The 17,976-nt window shown below is 39.4% G+C and overlaps 1 protein-coding gene across 1 annotated transcript in view; it reads right to left on the bottom strand.

The window, feature by feature from the left end:
• Window positions 1–726, bottom strand: part of LOC127007607 (uncharacterized) — a 6,057-nt gene extending 5,331 nt beyond the window's left edge. The window contains exon 1 of the mRNA XM_050878754.1: window positions 700–726. Coding sequence (XP_050734711.1) covers window positions 700–702 — 3 coding nt within the window. The 5' untranslated portion in view covers window positions 703–726. The remainder of the gene's footprint in view (window positions 1–699) is intronic.
• Between the last annotated feature and the right edge of the window lie 17,250 nt (window positions 727–17,976).

Below are 17,976 nucleotides of genomic sequence, written 5' to 3'. Positions count from 1 at the left end.
GGTCACTATGAAGCTCCAAGCTCTTTTCGTGAGGGAGCTGGTTAACGATCATGAGTCCAGCACTTCCTCAGCCCCCCCCCCACCCCCCACCCCCACCCCAACACACACGCACACCAACTTCTTCATCCAAGTTTCCCCAGCGGGCCAAGCACAATCACCCAAAAGAATAAAGTAGTGAGATAAAAAAAATGAAAAAATGAAAACTCCAGACTTGAGAAAAAATGGATACTGCATGGTAAATGAAATAGTGAAATAAGATAGCGCTTAATTATATGTTGCATTCAGTTACTTGCTTTCCACATGCATTATATGAATAAAGCATTTTTTTTTTTGTTATGCTAGCAATATGATGTGAGGATATTTATTGATGCATGTAAGCTTTTCCACTATATGGAATGATTATGGAAGAACAAGTAAATGGATAAATAAAGGAATATATATATATATATATATATATATATATATATATATATATATATATATATATATATATATATATATATATATATATATATATATATAGACAGATAGATAGACTGGCAGATACACGGATATATAGATAGATAGAGATAGATAGATAAACATAGACATTGGTAGAGAGAGAGAGAGAGAGAGAGAGAGAGAGAGAGAGAGAGAGAGAGAGAGAGAGAGAGAGAGAGAGAGAGAGAGAGAGAGAGAGAGAGAGAAAGTCGCTCTTACCATGGTAGTGATGCTGGCTTTGTGAAATCGGACGAAGAAGTGACTGAAGAGGAGTCGACTCACGCTTCTTTTATACCCAGACTTCCCTTTCCATATGTCTGGGCTGCCGCAGGGTGATATTTGTTCTTTTTTTTTCTTGTGTTCATCCTTTCCCATCTTTTTTCATTGCAGGTCTGCCTAATTATCCAAATGAAGTATGATTATTAACATATTGTGAGAGAGAGAGAGAGAGAGAGAGAGAGAGAGAGAGAGAGAGAAGCATACAATCAGGCAAACAAACAGCAGCAAACATACATGCTGACACTGACAAATAGACAGACAGAGATATAGTCAGTCATACAGACAGAAATTGGCAGAGAGGAAGACAGAAGGATTGACAAAATAACAGAAACATGTTGACATTGACAGATAAACAAACTAGTATAGAAAGATGCTCCAGGAGATGAAAGTAAAGAAGATGTGTAATATCAAACAATTTATGTCAATCTTTGAAGCTGTTATAGAGGGTGTTGATGATGCATGAACGGTTGATGCTGCATGTAACTTGTGGCACTCTTAAAGCTGATATTACCGGAGAACCATAAGTGTATGTACCTGTCGCTGCCTCGTACCTGCCACCCACACCTCACACCCACTATCAAACACTTTCCCACCTCCCATTTTTTTGTAACCTCCACTTTAAAACACCTCATTTTCCGTTTCTCTCTCTCTCTCTCTCTCTCTCTCTCTCTCTCTCTCTCTCTCTCTCTCTCTCTCTCTCTCTCTCTCTCTCTCTCTCTCTCTCTCTCTACCTCCATTACCTTTCGCCCCAAGGCATTGTCCAAGAGTCAGTGTTATCATAATTCACTCTCCCCTTCTTCACGTAACATTTTTTTTCTGCGTCTGTCACTTCCGTACCTCAGACAGAAATCACAACTTTGAATCTTAATTTTTTCATTTTTTTTCCCAGTATAACTTTATACTTCACTCTGTTATTTTACCCTTTGCACCTTATTCATAACAACTTTTGTTTCTTTTAAGTGCACGTCTACTCTTGCTTCTTTCTCCTCATATAAACTCTATCTCTACTTTCAAGATTAGCATCAAATTAGTTATTTACTCACTGCAGCTACCTATCCTCTTCCATAACCTTACAGCCTGCGTGATTTTTTTACAGGCTACACCTCACAACCTCTCAGAAACTTTTCCTTTCTTCTCTTATCCCTCCTTATTTCTAATTCTTTGTCTATCCGTGCAATTTCCATGCTCATACGTGCCTACTTTCCATTCCCTTTCCTTTTTCAATATTCATTTAGTAAGTCCTCTATGGTATATATCCCCTTTATTACAACAGCTCTTTTTCTGACGCTATATTGCTCATAAAATATCCACCTAAATATCTCGAATTGTGTACTGGCGAAAAAAGTTCAAATATATATGTTGCTTCTTCTCTATCCTCTCCTATATCCTATTCATATTCACAGTCTAATAATTTTGCATATAACTTCAATTTTTATGATGCTATCTGTAAGTGATGTTTGATAGTAATAACTGAATAGATTTGGCCTTTCTCTCTCTCTCTCTCTCTCTCTCTCTCTCTCTCTCTCTCTCTCTCTCAATGCTTTAAGGGGGTCTGATTTCGTGTCTCGCAACACTTTTCATTCATCTGAATCGTCAGTCATCAATCTCTCATTTTCTCCTCTATGTGTCCAAATTCTTGGACCACAACTCGTCAACACTTACTACAATGCTTGTTAGGCTTTTATTGTTTGATATTTTCTATTCTTTCTTCTTCTTCTTCTTCTTCTTCCGCTTCTTCTTCTTCGTCGTCGTTGTTGTCGTCGTTTTCTCCTTCTTTTTCCTTCTTTCGTTATTCTTCTCTCTCTCTCTCTCTATCTATCTATCTATCTATCTCTATTATTATTATTATTATTATTATTATTATTATTATTATTATTATTATTATTATTATTATTATTATCATTATTATTATTATTATTATTATTATTATTATTATTATTATTATTATTATTATTATTATTATTATTATTATTATTATTATTATTATTACTATTATTATTATTATTATTATTATTATTATTATTATTATTATTATTATTATTATTATTATTATTATTATAGTTATGATTATTATTTTTATTTCTATTATCATTATTATTATTATAAACATAATTAGTATTAATGTTATTTTTTTTTTTTACAGCACAGAGAGCAACTCAAGGGCAACAAAAATAATATGTATATAGAAAAAAAAGCCCACTAACTCTTCCTCCCACAAAGCGAAAAGTATTGAGAGGCCAAAAGAGAGGTCAATTTCAGATGGAGAGGTGTCTTTATACACTCTTCATGAAAGAGGTCATGCCATAGGCAGGAGGAAATACAGACGAAGGAAAGCTGTTCCAGTGTTTACCAGTGAAGGGGATGAAAGAATGGAGATGCTGATTAACTCTTGCAGCTTGAGTAGAAAGCCGTGTTCAGCGGGGCTGCGGGAGGGAGGGAGGCATGCAGTTAGCAAGTTCAGAAGAGCAGTCAGCATGAAAATATCGATATAAGATAGAAAGAGATGCAACATGACGGCGGAATTTAAGAGGTAGTAGACTGTCAGTAAGAGGAGGAGAGCTGATGAGACGAAGAGCCTTAGATTCCACTCTGTCCAAGAGAGCCCTCCCACACATGAGATGCATACTCCATACGATTATTATTATTATTCAATCAATCAATCAATCAATGGGGGCATACGCCGGGGGGCGCATCGCCTCGCCCACCCTACGGCGCCAAGCCAGGGGGTCCCTCCGGGCGAGTCTCCATGCAGGCCCCCTTCCCAACCCGAGTACCTCCCGGCAGGATCTATCGACTTGCTCAAGTCACGAACTCCGTGGGCGTCCCCTTGGCCTCCCCCACTCAGGATTGTCTCTTACAGAGACAACCCGATGAGCAGGATTAGCTTCCGGAAGACGTGGCACGTGCCCGTATAGCCGGAGTCGGCGTTGACGGACTATGCAGGTAATATATGTCGAATCAGTCTCACGGAGTAGTCGCCGGTTTGACACAAAGTCATTCCAACGATATCCCATGATTCTGCGTAGACACTTATTACCAAAGGCATCAATCCGCCTCTCCAAGTCCCCATTTAGTGTCCATATCTCACAACCGTAGAGTAAGACAGGGAGCACAAGGGACTTGAAGATCCGGATCTTTGTCCTCCTGCACAGGTATCGACAACACCATATACTCGTGTTGAGCGAGTCCATAGCACTGTGGGCCAGACCAATCCGCCGTAGGACTTCCTGGCTAGACTCACCGTTGTTATGAAGTACGCTACCAAGATACGTGAAACTTTCTGAGATCTCAACGTCCTCGCCACACGCATGAACAGACTGTACTGTTTCATACAGCAAGCCTCCAAACACCTGTTTTGGCCCAGGAGACCTGGAGTCCCAAGGGCTTCGCCTCCTCGTGCAGTGCCTCGAGAGCCATCACCAAGACCTCCAGCGACTCCGCCAGGATTACTGCATCATCAGCAAAAACAAGGTCAGTGACCCTGGTATTGCCAATGGATGCTCCGCAATGACTCTGGTCCACAACTCTACCCAGTACCCAGTCCATACAAGTGTTGAAAAGCGATGGGGCAAGGACATAGCCCTGCCTTCTTCAAGGCTCGGTAAGCAGGTCGAAGGTCATTCGCATTTAAATGGCCCTCGACTTCCTCAGCGAGACCCCTGACATAACTCTCCTTGTCTCTCCTCAGGAGAGCTCTAGTCCTACGTGACAGAGCCCTGTATTGGTCCCGGTTCCCAGCAAGTCTGGCAGCGCGACTCTCCACAATATTCTCCAGCGTCTCCACCGAGACAAAGCCACTCCTACATCTCGGGCGCTCTCAAATGTACTCCTTGGCAGCTTGCACTTCGAACCGATTTGAGACTGTCACTGCATATTCCTGAGCACATGCCAGGTCCTTCAGCTTCTCGAGATGGAACACAGTAGTGTTGCATCTCGAGATTCTTCTTGACCTGACATGAAGCTTGAGTGTTGCAACAACAAGCCTATGGTCAGTTGCAAAGAACTCAGCGCTCCGGTAAACCCTGCAGTTCTGAAGGATTCTCCAACGAGTACTTACGAGAAAGTGGTCGATCTCCTTAGCTACCCCTTTGGCATCGCTATACCAGGTCCAGCGGTGCAGGTCTGGTCTCTGGTACCAGGAACCGCAATTCTCAACCTTCCGGATTTTGCAAAATTCAGGAGAAGAGAGCTGTTGATGTTCCTGGTACCAGATCCATGCGGACCAACACATAGCTCGTAGCCAACCCAGTCAGTGCCAGTAGTAGCAATGAAGTACCCCAGGACAATGAGTGTGTCCCGGGGAGGGCACTGGTCAAATACGGAGTCGAGTTTGGCGTAGAACGTCTCCTTCTCTTCAGTTTCACGCATCTCGATAGGAGCGTACACTGCAACAAGAGACATGAACCCCAGTGTGTGCTTCAGCCTCACTTGCATTATACGCCCATCAACCGGAGCAACCTCAACCACAAATGGCAGCAGTTGACTGGAGATGCCCATAGCTAACCCCCTGACATGGAAGCCATTGCTCATGCCGGACCAGTAGAAGGTGTAACCCCCATCACTGATCTCGCCACTGCCAGGCCTCCTTGTCTCTGAGAGTGCCACTATGTCCATCCTCAGCCGTCTGAGCTCATTTGATAGGTGGGGCAGTCGATCATTGTCCGAGGGGCTCCGGACGTTCCAGGAGTCCACACGCAGAGCTCTCCGAAGGTTAACCCCGGGCCCGGTTCTGCGCACGGGCGCAGCCTCTGCACCACCCCGGCCACTCCGAAAACAAAAAGAGGGGCTAGGGGGCCCCTCCTCCTTCGAGGTGCAGGGGTCCCGTAGGCTTTGCCCTGCACCCGTCACTGACGGCAGGCTCCCCAGATGCGGATGCATGATGGAAGCCCTCCGCGCGGTCGGGCTCCCCAGCAAGACCGAATAGGGGTCGAGGCTCGCGTCCCGACCCCGACCTCTACTTTTTAATTTGTTTTTAGCTAGGGTACATTTTTTTTGTGGGGGAGGGGGTACAAGCCCCTCCTCCTAACCAGCCCAGATCAGGGGCTGGCCTGACTGCTCGCCATAGGGCAGGGACGCAGGACCCCTGGGGGGATTAATCCCACGGCTACCCAAAGAAAGAAGCGTAAATAGAAGCGAGACAGAAAGCGGGGAAAGACAGCTCGGGGGAGATTGAGAGCGCTGCATTCCTCATCCAGATATTATTATTATTATTATCATCATCATCATCATCAACATTATTATTATTATTATTTTTTTTTTTTATTATTATTATTTCATAATTTCGTGAATTATTATGCTTAATATTATATTTTATTGTTAGTAGTAGAAGTTGTAATACTAGTGGTAGTAGTAGTAGTTTAGGGGAGGCGGTGGCTGAACGGATAGCGAGACGGCCCCGCGTTCAGGAGGACGCGAGTTCAATCCCCGACCGGTGCCACCATTCATCCATCCGGAGTGCCAGTCAAGTGACGTCGGCGACCGTGGATCTCCATCTCCCCCTGTCGTCAGCCAGTCTGATCAGGTCAACGGTCCCTCGTCCACCACCAAGGTGTTGAAGAATCGTGTCCATAAATTTGAGTCGTTGTCTCCCTCTCGCTCGTCTCCCCTCTATTCTTCCCAATAGACAGTGCTTCTCAAAGTTGTCTCCCCTCAGGATGTGTCCCACGAATCCCAGCTGCCTCCTCCTCACATTCCCCAATAGACATCTCTCTGTACCGGCCCTTCTCAAAACTTCCTCATTTGTAACTCTCGCCGTCCACGGGATTCTCATCATTCTTCGCAGGAACCACATCTCTACTGCCTCCAGTCTTTTTGCCATATTTTTCTTAAGTGTCCATGCTTCACATCCATAAGTCAATGTTGACCATACATAGCATTTTAACATTCTCAATCTTAGTTTCATATTCAAAGATACATTTGTTAGAATTTTCTTCATTTTAGCAAAAGTTGTTTTGGCAATGGTAATTCTTGTTTTTATATCCTTCTCACAGTCAACTTTTTCAGATATAATGCTTTCTAGATATTTAATTTCTCTCACTTGATGTATACCTCTCCCTTGAATTTGAATATTAACAACCAGTCTCTCTTGTCTTTTAGTTATTCCCATAACCTCTGTCTTGTTGATGTTTATCCTCAATCCTTTTCTTTCACACGATTCCACAAGCCTGTCAACCATTCTTTGTAATTTCTCCTCAGTCTGCTATTAACACGGTGTCATCTACATACTACAGGTTGTTCACATTCCTTCCTCCTATTCTAATACCCTCCTCATTTTCCAGTTCTTCAATACATTTTTGTCCATATAATAAAAAGAGATCGGGTGATAAAATGCACCCTTGTCTGACACCTCTGTGTATTTTTATCCAATAATTCCTATCCTTGCCGACCTTTACAGCTGCCTTTTGTTCCCAGTATATATTGCGTAACAATCTGAGGTCCTTACCATCCATTCCAATATCACTGAGCATCCTCATTAATGGTTCGTGTCTCACTGTATCAAAAGCCTTTTCAAAATCGATAAAGCACATAAAAACATCCCTCTGCATCTCTACTGTTCTCTCCATGATCATTCTCAGGGCGAAAATTGCATTAGTCGTTCCTTTACCTTTCCTGAACCCATACTGTTCTTCCTGCACACAGTCATCTATCTTCTGTTTTATTCTGTTGTTAATCACTCTCAGTATTATCTTTCCGAGCTGACTTATAATACTAATCAACCGATGTTTCCCGCATTCCAGTGTGCCTTCCTTCTTTGGTATAAGTATGAAAATTGACTCCCTCATCCTTTGTGGTATATAGCCTGTATTGTATATCATATTAGCTAGTCTGGTCACTTTCTCTAAACCATACTCTCCAGTGGCTTTAATCATTTCCACCGAAATTTCATCTTCTCCAACAGCTTTGCCCCTTTTCATGTATTTTATGGCGTTTCTTACCTCTCCTTTAAGAATTGAAGGTCCATTAATTTCCTCCTCCGGTTGTTGTAGGTTAATTCTGATGTCATTGTAAAGTACTGTTATGTATTCTTCCCATCTCGATATAACCTCTTCTTTGTCCATTAGTACATTTCCTTGATCATTCTTTATGGCTGTGCTTTTTGTTGGTTGTCTACTCCCATTAAACTCCTTTATTTTTGCATACATCTGTTTCTGGTTCACCTTTTCTAGTTGTTCTACTTCTCGACACTGTTCATTGATCCATTCTTCTTTCCTCTCTCTGCATCTTCTTTTAACTTCCCTGTCTCTCCTTCTATATATATTTGCATCACCTTTCAGCATCCTCTTTTGTTCCATTAAATCTAGGATCTCATCCGTCATCTATTTTTGCTTTGCTCTTCTTCTCTCTTCTGGCACACACTGTTTAACAGCATCTTGCAACGCCCTCTGTATAGAATTCCATTCTCTTTCCACTTCATGGTCACCTACTTCTTCCTGTATTGCCTCTTCCTCTTGTAGTGCCTCGTATTTATTTCTTACTCTTATTTCAAATGCAGTGTTATTCTCTTTTCTTTTTAGTAGGCTCCATTCACGCCTAGCTTTTTGTTGTGGTTTTGAAGTGGTGCCACCAAGCTGGGATTTTTCAGCCGCCGCCGAGTGGCTTAAAACTACCCACATGCTGTCCAGAAGACCACCTATCAACCCGGACTCTAGATTCTAGGATTAAAGATGAGCTCCGGGAGGGCAGCATGAGCCAATGCAAGATGGCGCCACTTTAAACACTCGCCTGCGCCAGAACGGGCTGGGCCGACTATCAGGCCCCACCGGGAAGAAGCCTTGGACCGACCATCAGGATCCACCGGAAAGAAACCTACCGGCGCAATAGGCCAAGGCGTAAAAAAAAAAAAGTAATAGTAGTAGTTTTATTATGATTACCATTATTATTTTTGCTCTTATTATCGTTGTTTCAAATAATATTACCATTATTAGCAACATTATCATCATAAGTATTGTAATGATTTACAGGATTATCTTTATCATCACTCACACACACACACACACACACACACACACACACACACTTTCCTGGTATATATAAATGATATGCCAGAGAAAGTAAGCAGTTATATCAGCCTGTTTGCAGACGATGCGAAACTGCTGAGACATAAGAAACAGTAAAGACTGTGAAATTCTGCAAGAGGATCTGAATAAGATTTGGGACTGGAGTATGAAATGTGAGATAGAGTTCAATGTGAAGAAATGTCATGTAATGAAAATGGGAAAGGGTGAAGGGGGACCAAAATAGATATATAGAATGGGAGATGGAGAGATATTAAAAAAAGTTCAAGAAGAGAGAGATCTGGGAGTGACAATACAGGGTAATCAACAGCCTGAGAGTCATGTTAATAGGATATTCGGTGATACGTATAATATGGTAAGAAATATAGGGTTAGCATTCCACTACATGGATAAGGTTATGATGAAAAAGATAATACCCACTATGATTAGACCAAAATTGGAATATGCGGAAACGGTGTGGTCTCCCCATAAGAAGAAACACATAAAAAGCTAGAAAGAATACAAGGATGGCAACGAAGATGGTCCCAGAACTGGAGGGATTGTCATATGAAGAAAGATTAAAGGAAATGGACCTACCAGCACTGAAAGAAAGAAGAGAAAGGAGAGACCTAATACAAATGCATAAATTGTTGATAAAAATGGAAGAAGTAGACAAAGGAAGTTACTACTAAGAAAAGAAAGAAACGTCAGCAACACACGGGGGCACAGTAAAAAGTTGAGGAAAGGAAGATGCCTCAGAGACGTAAAGAAATATAGCTTCACGCAAAGAGACATAGAGGTCTGGAACAGACTAAGTGAAGATGTAGTATCAGCGAAGGGTGTGCACAACTTTAAGGAAAAGCTGGACAAATACAGATGAGACGGGACCACACGTCTTGGAGATCGGCCCAACATTCTAGACCTCTTCCTTACCTCAAACCCTTCTGCTTATTCTGTCAAACTGTTCTCTCCGTTGGGCTCCTCCGATCACAATCTTATTTCTGCATCCTGTCCTATCGCTCCTGTACACCCTCTGGACCCACCGAAAAGGCGATGCTTCTGGCATTTTGCTTCAGCTCGGTGGGACGACCTGAGGATGTACTTTTCCGATTTCCCGTGGAATGATTATTGCTTCCAGGATAGAGACTCCTCTGTGTGTGCTCAGCGCATCACAGAGGTGATTGTCTCTGGAATGGAGGCATACATTCCTCGTTCTTTCTCTACTCCTCACGCTAAAAAGCCTTGGTTTAATCACGCTTGTTCTCGTGCTGTCAATGATAGAGAGGTAGCTCACAAAAGATACCAGAGCCTTCAAACTAATGCTAATTATGAACTTTACATTTCTGCCCGAAATCGTGCCAAATCTATTCTCCGACTAACCAAAAATTCTTTCATTAATAGAAAATGTCAAAACCTTGCTTTCTCTAACTCTTCCCGTGACTTCTGGCATCTAGCCAAAAACATCTCCTCCAACTTCACTTCTTCATCTTTCCCTCCCCTCCTCAGTCCTGACGGCAACAATGCCGTCTCATCTATCTCTAAGGCTGAACTCTTCTCTCAAACTTGTTCTAAAAACTCCACTCTGGACGATTCTGGGCATATTCCTCCTACTCATCCCCCCTCTGACTCCTTTATGCCTGTTATAAAGATTCTTCAAAATGATGTTTTCTATGCCCTCTCTGGCCTCAATCCTCAGAAGGCTTATGGACCTGATGGAGTGCCTCCTATTGTCCTTAAAACTGTGCCTCCGTGCTGTCACCCTCCTGGTCAAACTCTTTCGCCTCTGCCTGTCAACATCTACCTTTCCTTCTTGCTGGAAGTATGCCTTCACAGCCTGTACCTAAGAAGGGTGACCGCTCCAATCCCTCAAACTACCGTCCTATTGCTTTACTTTCTTGTCTATCTAAAGCTTTTGAATCAATCCTTAACCGGAAGATTCAAAAGCACCTTTCCACTTCTGACCTTCTATCTGATCGCCAGTATGGGTTCCGCAAGGGGCGTTCTACTGGTGATCTCCTAACCTTCTTAACTGACTCTTGGTCATCCTCTCTTAGCCGTTTCGGTGAAACTTTTGCTATTGCGCTGGACATATCAAAAGCCTTTGATGGGGTCTGGAACAAATCTTTGCTTTCAAACTACCCTTCTACGGTTTCTATCCTTCTCTCTGTAGTTTTATCTCGAGTTTTCTTTCTGACCGTTCTATTTCTGCTGTGATAGACGGTCACTGTTCTTCCCCTAAACCTATTAACAGTGGTGTCCCACAGGGTTCTGTCCTATCTCCCACTCTTTTTCTGTTGTTCATTGATGATCTTCTTTCCAAAACGAACTGTCCTATCCATTCCTACGCCGATGATTCCACTCTGCATTATTCAACTTCTTTTAATAGAAGACCCACCTTCAGGAACTTAACGACTCAAGGCTGGAGGCTGCAGAACGCTTAGTCTCATACCCTACTATTATTTAGGACTGGGGCAAGAAGAACCTGGTGTCCTTCAACGCCTGAAAACCACAGTTTTTCCACCTATCCACTCGACACAATCTTCCAAACAACTATCCTCTATTCTTTGACAACACTCAGCTATCACCTTCTTCAACACTAAACATCCTTGATTTGTCCCTAACTCTAAATCTCAACTGGAAACTTCATATCTCATCTCTTACTAAATCAGCTTCCTCGAGGCTGGGCATTCTGTACCGTCTCCGCCAGTTCTTCTCCCTGCACAGTTGCTGTCCATATACAGGGCCTTGTCCGCCCTCGTATGGAGTATGCATCTCATGTGTGGGGGCTCCCTCACACAGCTCTTCTGGACAGAGTGAGGCAAAGGTTCTTCGTCTCATCAGCTCTCCTCCTCATACTGATAGTCTTCTACCTCTTAAATTCCGCCGCAATGTTGCCTCTCTTTCTATCTTCTATCGATATTTCCACGCTGACTGCTCTTCTGAACTTGCTAACTGCATGCCTCCCCCCTCCCATGCCCCGCTGCACTCGACTTTCTACTCATGCTCATCCCTATACTGTCCAAACCCCTTATGCAAGAGTTAACCAGCATCTTCACTCTTTCATCCCTCACGCTGGTAAACTCTGGAACAATCTTCCTTCATCTGTATTTCCTCCTGCCTACGACTTGAACTCTTTCAAGGAGGGTATCAGGACACCTCTCCTCCCGAAACTGACCTATCTTTCGGCCACCTCTTTGGATTCTTTTAGGAGCAGCAGTAGCGGGCTTTTTTTATTAATGTTTACTTTTTGTGCCCTTGAGCTGTCTCCTTGGCTGTAAAAAAAAAAAAACACGAGCGTAAGCCCAGGCCTTGTAAAATTACAACTAGGTAAATACACACACACACACACACACACACACACACACACACACACACACACACACACACACACACACACACACACACACACACACACACACACACACACACACACACACACACACACACACACACACACACACACTTTACTGATCAACTTTAGTGCTGAATGTATAAAAGTGAAACACTGTGGGAGCGTTTTTAAACATTTGATGGTGTGTTATTGTCATTTTCATTTATCAATGTAAGAATACACAACAATATATATATATATATATATATATATATATATATATATATATATATATATATATATATATATATATATATATATATATATATATATATATATATATATATATATATATATGCTGCAGAGCGCTTAACCTCAGACCTTGCTATTATTTCCGATTGGGGTAAAAGGAACCTTGTGTCCTTTAATGCCTCAAAGACTCAATTTCTCCACCTATCAACTCGACATAATCTTCCAAACACCTATCCCCTTTTCTTCGACAACACTCAGCTCTCACCTTCTTCAACGCTAAATATCCTTGGTCTATCCTTAGCTCATAGCCTCAACAGGAAACTTCACATCTCTCTCACTAAATTAGCTTCCTCGAGGTTGGGCGTTCTGTATCGTCTCCGCTAATTCTTCTCCACTGCAGAGTTGCTATCCATTTACAGGGGACTTGCCCGCCCTCGTATGGAGTATGCATCTCACGTGTGTGTGTGTGTGGGGGGGCTCCACTCATTCATTTCTTCTGGACAAAGTGGAGTCTAAGGCTCTTCGTCTCATCAGCTTTCCTCCTCTTACTGATAGTCTTCTACCTCTTAAATTCCGCCGCCATGTTGCCTCTCTCTCTATCTTCTATCGATATTTTCACGCTGACTACTCTTATGAACTTGCTAACTGCATGCCTACCCTTCTTCTCGCGACCCCGCTACAGACGATTTTCTACTTTGCTCATCCCTATACAATCGAAACCCCTTATGCAAGAGTTAACCAGCATCTTCACTCTTTCATCCCTTACACTGGTAACCTCTAAAACACCCTTCTTTCGTCTGTATTTCCTCCTGCCTATGACTTGTCCTCTTTGAAGAAGACACCTCTCCACCCTAAATTGACCTCTCTTCTGGCCACTCTACTATTTTCTGTAACTGGGAGCGGCAAGTAGCGGTCTTTTTTTATACACTGTTTTTGTTGCCCTTGAGCCGGCTCTTTTGTTGTAAAAAACATATATATATATATATATATATATATATATATATATATATATATATATATATATATATATATATATAGATGAGAGAGAGAGAGAGAGAGAGAGAGATTGAAGACACTAGTGAAAGATCATTATGATTATTTTTTTCTTCTTTTCTGATTGTCACTTGAGCTAATGGATGTTATGCCACTGGTATCATCTTTGCGGTTTCTTACAAAATTAAGTTCATTTTTCACAACTTGCAGTTTTTTTGTTTTGTTTTGTTTTTACGTTCCGCCTTTGGCGCCGGTAAGCTTTCTTGGTGGGGTCTGATGGTCGGCCCCAGCCCGTTATGGCGCAAGAAAGTGTTTATAGTGACGCCATCTTGGTTGGATCATGTTGTCCACCGGAGCTTATCTTTGATCCTCCTCTAGAGAGAATCTAAACCCCGGACGTGAGTATTCCTTGGCCACTCAGCGATGACTGAAGATTGTCAGCTTCGCGCGGGACGCGAAACAGGTTCCTTGACGTCGTGCCCTCCTGCTGACCATTCAGCCACCACCTTCCCCAAATTATAAATAGGTATAAATTTCCTTGGTACACTGCAAAACAAATTACCAAAGAAACGATGAAAATAAAAATTGTTCCTTACATGAAGCGAGAAATTATATTAGAAAAGCGGATTTTCTTGTTAGTCGCCCGCGCAAGAGAGAGAGAGAGAGAGAGAGAGAGAGAGAGAGAGAGACGTTTCTATTTGGATTGTTTTCTTTTTCTTTTTTTTCACGTATGTTTTCGGTGTTTCATTTTGTTTTATTTACTTGAGTGACCACATTATAGTCGATTTCTTCCTCGTCTCGAGCAATAAGAAAGCACAAACACAACACTCATATTGACTTTCACAAGGCTTTTCATTTCATTATTTCCACTATTACATTGTGTGTATTTATATATAATCTTCTTTTATCAACTTCGTTCTCTTTCTGTATTTCTAATAGCTTTCTCCTCAAAATGTTATTATTTTTTTTGCGTGTTTTCTAGATATATTTGCCTTCAGCTGGTCAGCCTGCATTTCGTGACTCAATGTGTTTTGCTTGAACAAGCTTTTTGTGGCTTGGTGAGCCCCCGGGAAGAGGAATCTACCACCAGCCATTTAATGTCTGTCATCTGGCATAAAGAACCTCTCTCCCCTTCATCCAATAGTCTGTTATTTTTTTTTTTACAGAAAAGGAGACTGTTCAAGGGCGTGAAAAAAAGAAAACAATAATGAAAAAAGGCCCGCTACTTTCTGCTCCCGAATAGAGTACATAGGAATAACCAAAAAGAGAGGTCAATTTCGGGAGGAGAGGTGTCCTGATACCCTCCTCTTGAAAGAGTTCAACTCGTAGGCAGGAGGAAATACAGATGAAGGAAGATTGTTTCAGAGTCTACCAGCGTGAGGGATGAAAAAGTGAAGATGCTGGTTAACTCTTGCATAAGGGGTTTGGACAGTATAGGGATGAGCTTGATTAGAAAGTCGTGTGAGGCGAGGCCGCGGGAGATGGAGAGGCATGCAGTTAGCAAGTTCAGAAGAACAGTTTTTTTTTTTTCAGCTAAGGAGACAGTTCTAGGGCGAAAAGAAAAAAAAAAGCCCGCTACTTACTGCTCCTAAATAGAGTAGTGGCCAAAAAGAGAGGTCAATTTCGGGAGGAGAGGTGTCCTGATACCCTCTTCCTGAAAGAGTTCAAGTCGTAGGCAGGAGGAAATACAGATGAAAGAAGATTGTTCCAGAGTTTACCAGCGTGAGGGATGAAAGAGTGAAGATGCTGGTTGACTCTTGCATAAGGGGTCTGAACAGTATAGGGATGAGCATGAGTAGAAAGTCGTGTGCAGTTCAAAAGCTTTAGATGGACAAGAAAGTAAAGCTGTAAGGCGGTAGTTTGAGGGATTGGAACGGTCACCCTTCTTAGGCACAGGCTGTACGAAGGCGTACTTCCAGCAGGAAGGAAAGGTAGATGTTGATAGGCAGAGACGAAAGAGTTTGACCAGGCAGGGTGTCAGCACGGAAGCACAGTTTATAAGGACAATAGGAGTCACTCCATCAGGTCCATAAGCCTTCTGAGAGTTGAGGCCAGAGAGGGCATAGAAAACATCATTATGAAGAATGTTAATAATGGGCATAAAGCAGTCATAATAATAATAATAATAATAATAATAATAATAATAATAATAATAATAATAATAATAATAATAATAATGATACAAAAAATCGAAATAATAATGTTAATAATAATCCTACTGCTGCTGCTGCTACTGATAATAATATTAATCTTATTAATAATACCTAAAACGATAGCAATAACAACAACACTTAAAATTGAGGAGAAAGAGGACAGAGGCTATTTTATTCATAATATATTTTTACATTAGCCTAGCCACCTGGGCGTCAGTGCGCGCACGTGACTGCACACGTATTTGTGTTTAACTGGGGCTGGTGTGACTATGCCAAATGTACAGTTCAAAACATTTGTAGCAAACTATCTCACGAAACTTTGGTGTCCTGGTACTTATTATTAATAAGGATTACAGTAATATAAATGACAATAGAAATGTTCTATTATGAATTATCATTTTTTTTATAGAACTAGTACTATTATCAATAATAATATTAATACTATCAATACTCGATATTATTATTATTATTATTATTATTATTATTATTATTATTATTATTATTATTATTGTTATTGCTATTATTATTATTATTATTATTATTATTATTATTATTATTATTATTATTATTATTATTATTGCTATTAGTATTATTATTATCATTATTATTTTGTTTATTTGTATTATCATTATTATAATTGTTATTATTATTATTTTTATTATTTTCATTATTATTATAATTACTCCTAGTATTTTATTATTATTATTATTATTATTATTATTATTATTATTATTATTATTATTATTATTATTATTATTATTATTATTATTATTATTATTATTATTATTATTATTATTATTATTATTATTATTATTATTATTACTATTATTATTATTATATTAATCATATTATTATTATTATTATTATTATTATTATTATTATTATTATTATTATTATTATTATTATTAATTTTGTTATTATTGTTGTTAATATTATTATTAATATTATCATTATTATTTATATTCTTATTACTTTATTATTATTGTTATTAAAATTATTATTATTATTATTATTATTATTATTATTATTATTATTATTATTATCATTATTATTATTATTATTATTATTATTATTATTATTATTATAATTATTGTTATTGTTATTGTTATTATGATTATTACCATTATTATTATTATTATTATTATTATTATTATTATTATTATCATTATTATTATTATTATTATTATTATTATTATTATTATTATTATTATTGGTATTATTGTTATTATTACTGTTATTATTATTATTTTTTTTCATTATTATTATTATTATTATTATTATTATTATTATTATTATTATTATTATTATTATTATTATTATTATTATTATTATTATTATTATTATTATTGTTTTTATCATCATTGCTATTGTTATTATTATTATTATTATTATTATTATTATTATTATTATTATTATTATTATTATAATCATTATATTTATAGTAGTATTAGTAATAGCAATAGTAATAGAAGCAGTAGTAGTAGTAATAGTAGCAGTAGTATTAGTATTAGTAGTAATTGTTGTTGTAGTTGTAGTACTAGTAGTAGTTGTAGTAGTAGTAGAAGTAGTAATAGTAGTAGTAGTAGTAGTAGTAGTAGTTGTAGTAGTAGTAGTAGTAGTAGTAGTAGTAGTAGTAGTAGTAGTGGTATTAATATTATTATTATTATTAGCATTAGTAATAGTATTAATATTAGTAGTGGTAGTAGTAGTAGTAGTAGTAGTAGTAGTAGTAGTAGTAGTATTGGTAGTAGTATGAATAACATAATATAAATTAAATAACAGTAATATTTATAAACACTAATGCAATATTAATTATAAGATTTATAATGACAAGAAACAAACATGATGCAAATAATAACGATTAACATCATCATCATCATCATCACCATCATCATCATAATAATAATAATAATAATTACATACAAATAATATAGCACTACTACTACTACTACTACTACTACTACTACTACTACTACTACTGGTACTACTACTACTGGTTCTACTACTACTACTACTATTAATATTACTACTACTACCATTACTACTACTACTGCTACTACTTCTACTACTACTACTAATACTAATACTACTACTACTACTACTACTAATAATAATAATAATTCTACCGCTACTACTATTTCAGCTTCTACTCCTCCTCCTCCTACTACTACTACTACTAATACATAGATACCTCCACCCATGTTTATTTTCCCGACACATAATCATGGAGGGCTCCATAGCTTGGAGGGCATTAGCCCCAACTCTATTCGCTAATGACTGTGGCATCCAACTATATCGCTAATACTACTTAACACTAAATCTATACATAACGCCCTATCATCTATTGCGTCTAGATCTCCCTTTCCTTCCCTACTCATGTCACTCCCAGCTAATATCACTCTCCGCCACTGTGGCCTCATAGTCCATATTGAAGATGTTGGTGGCTTTTGGGCAGTTTCTGGTGCCCCTGAGACATAGGAGGGCCGACCTGAGC

Source organism: Eriocheir sinensis, chromosome 36 (genome assembly GCF_024679095.1).
Source record: "Eriocheir sinensis breed Jianghai 21 chromosome 36, ASM2467909v1, whole genome shotgun sequence".
Classification (NCBI taxonomy): Eukaryota; Metazoa; Arthropoda; class Malacostraca; order Decapoda; family Varunidae; genus Eriocheir; species Eriocheir sinensis.
Note: the sequence above shows the minus strand (reverse complement) of the source record. Positions and strands in the feature narration are given on the sequence as shown.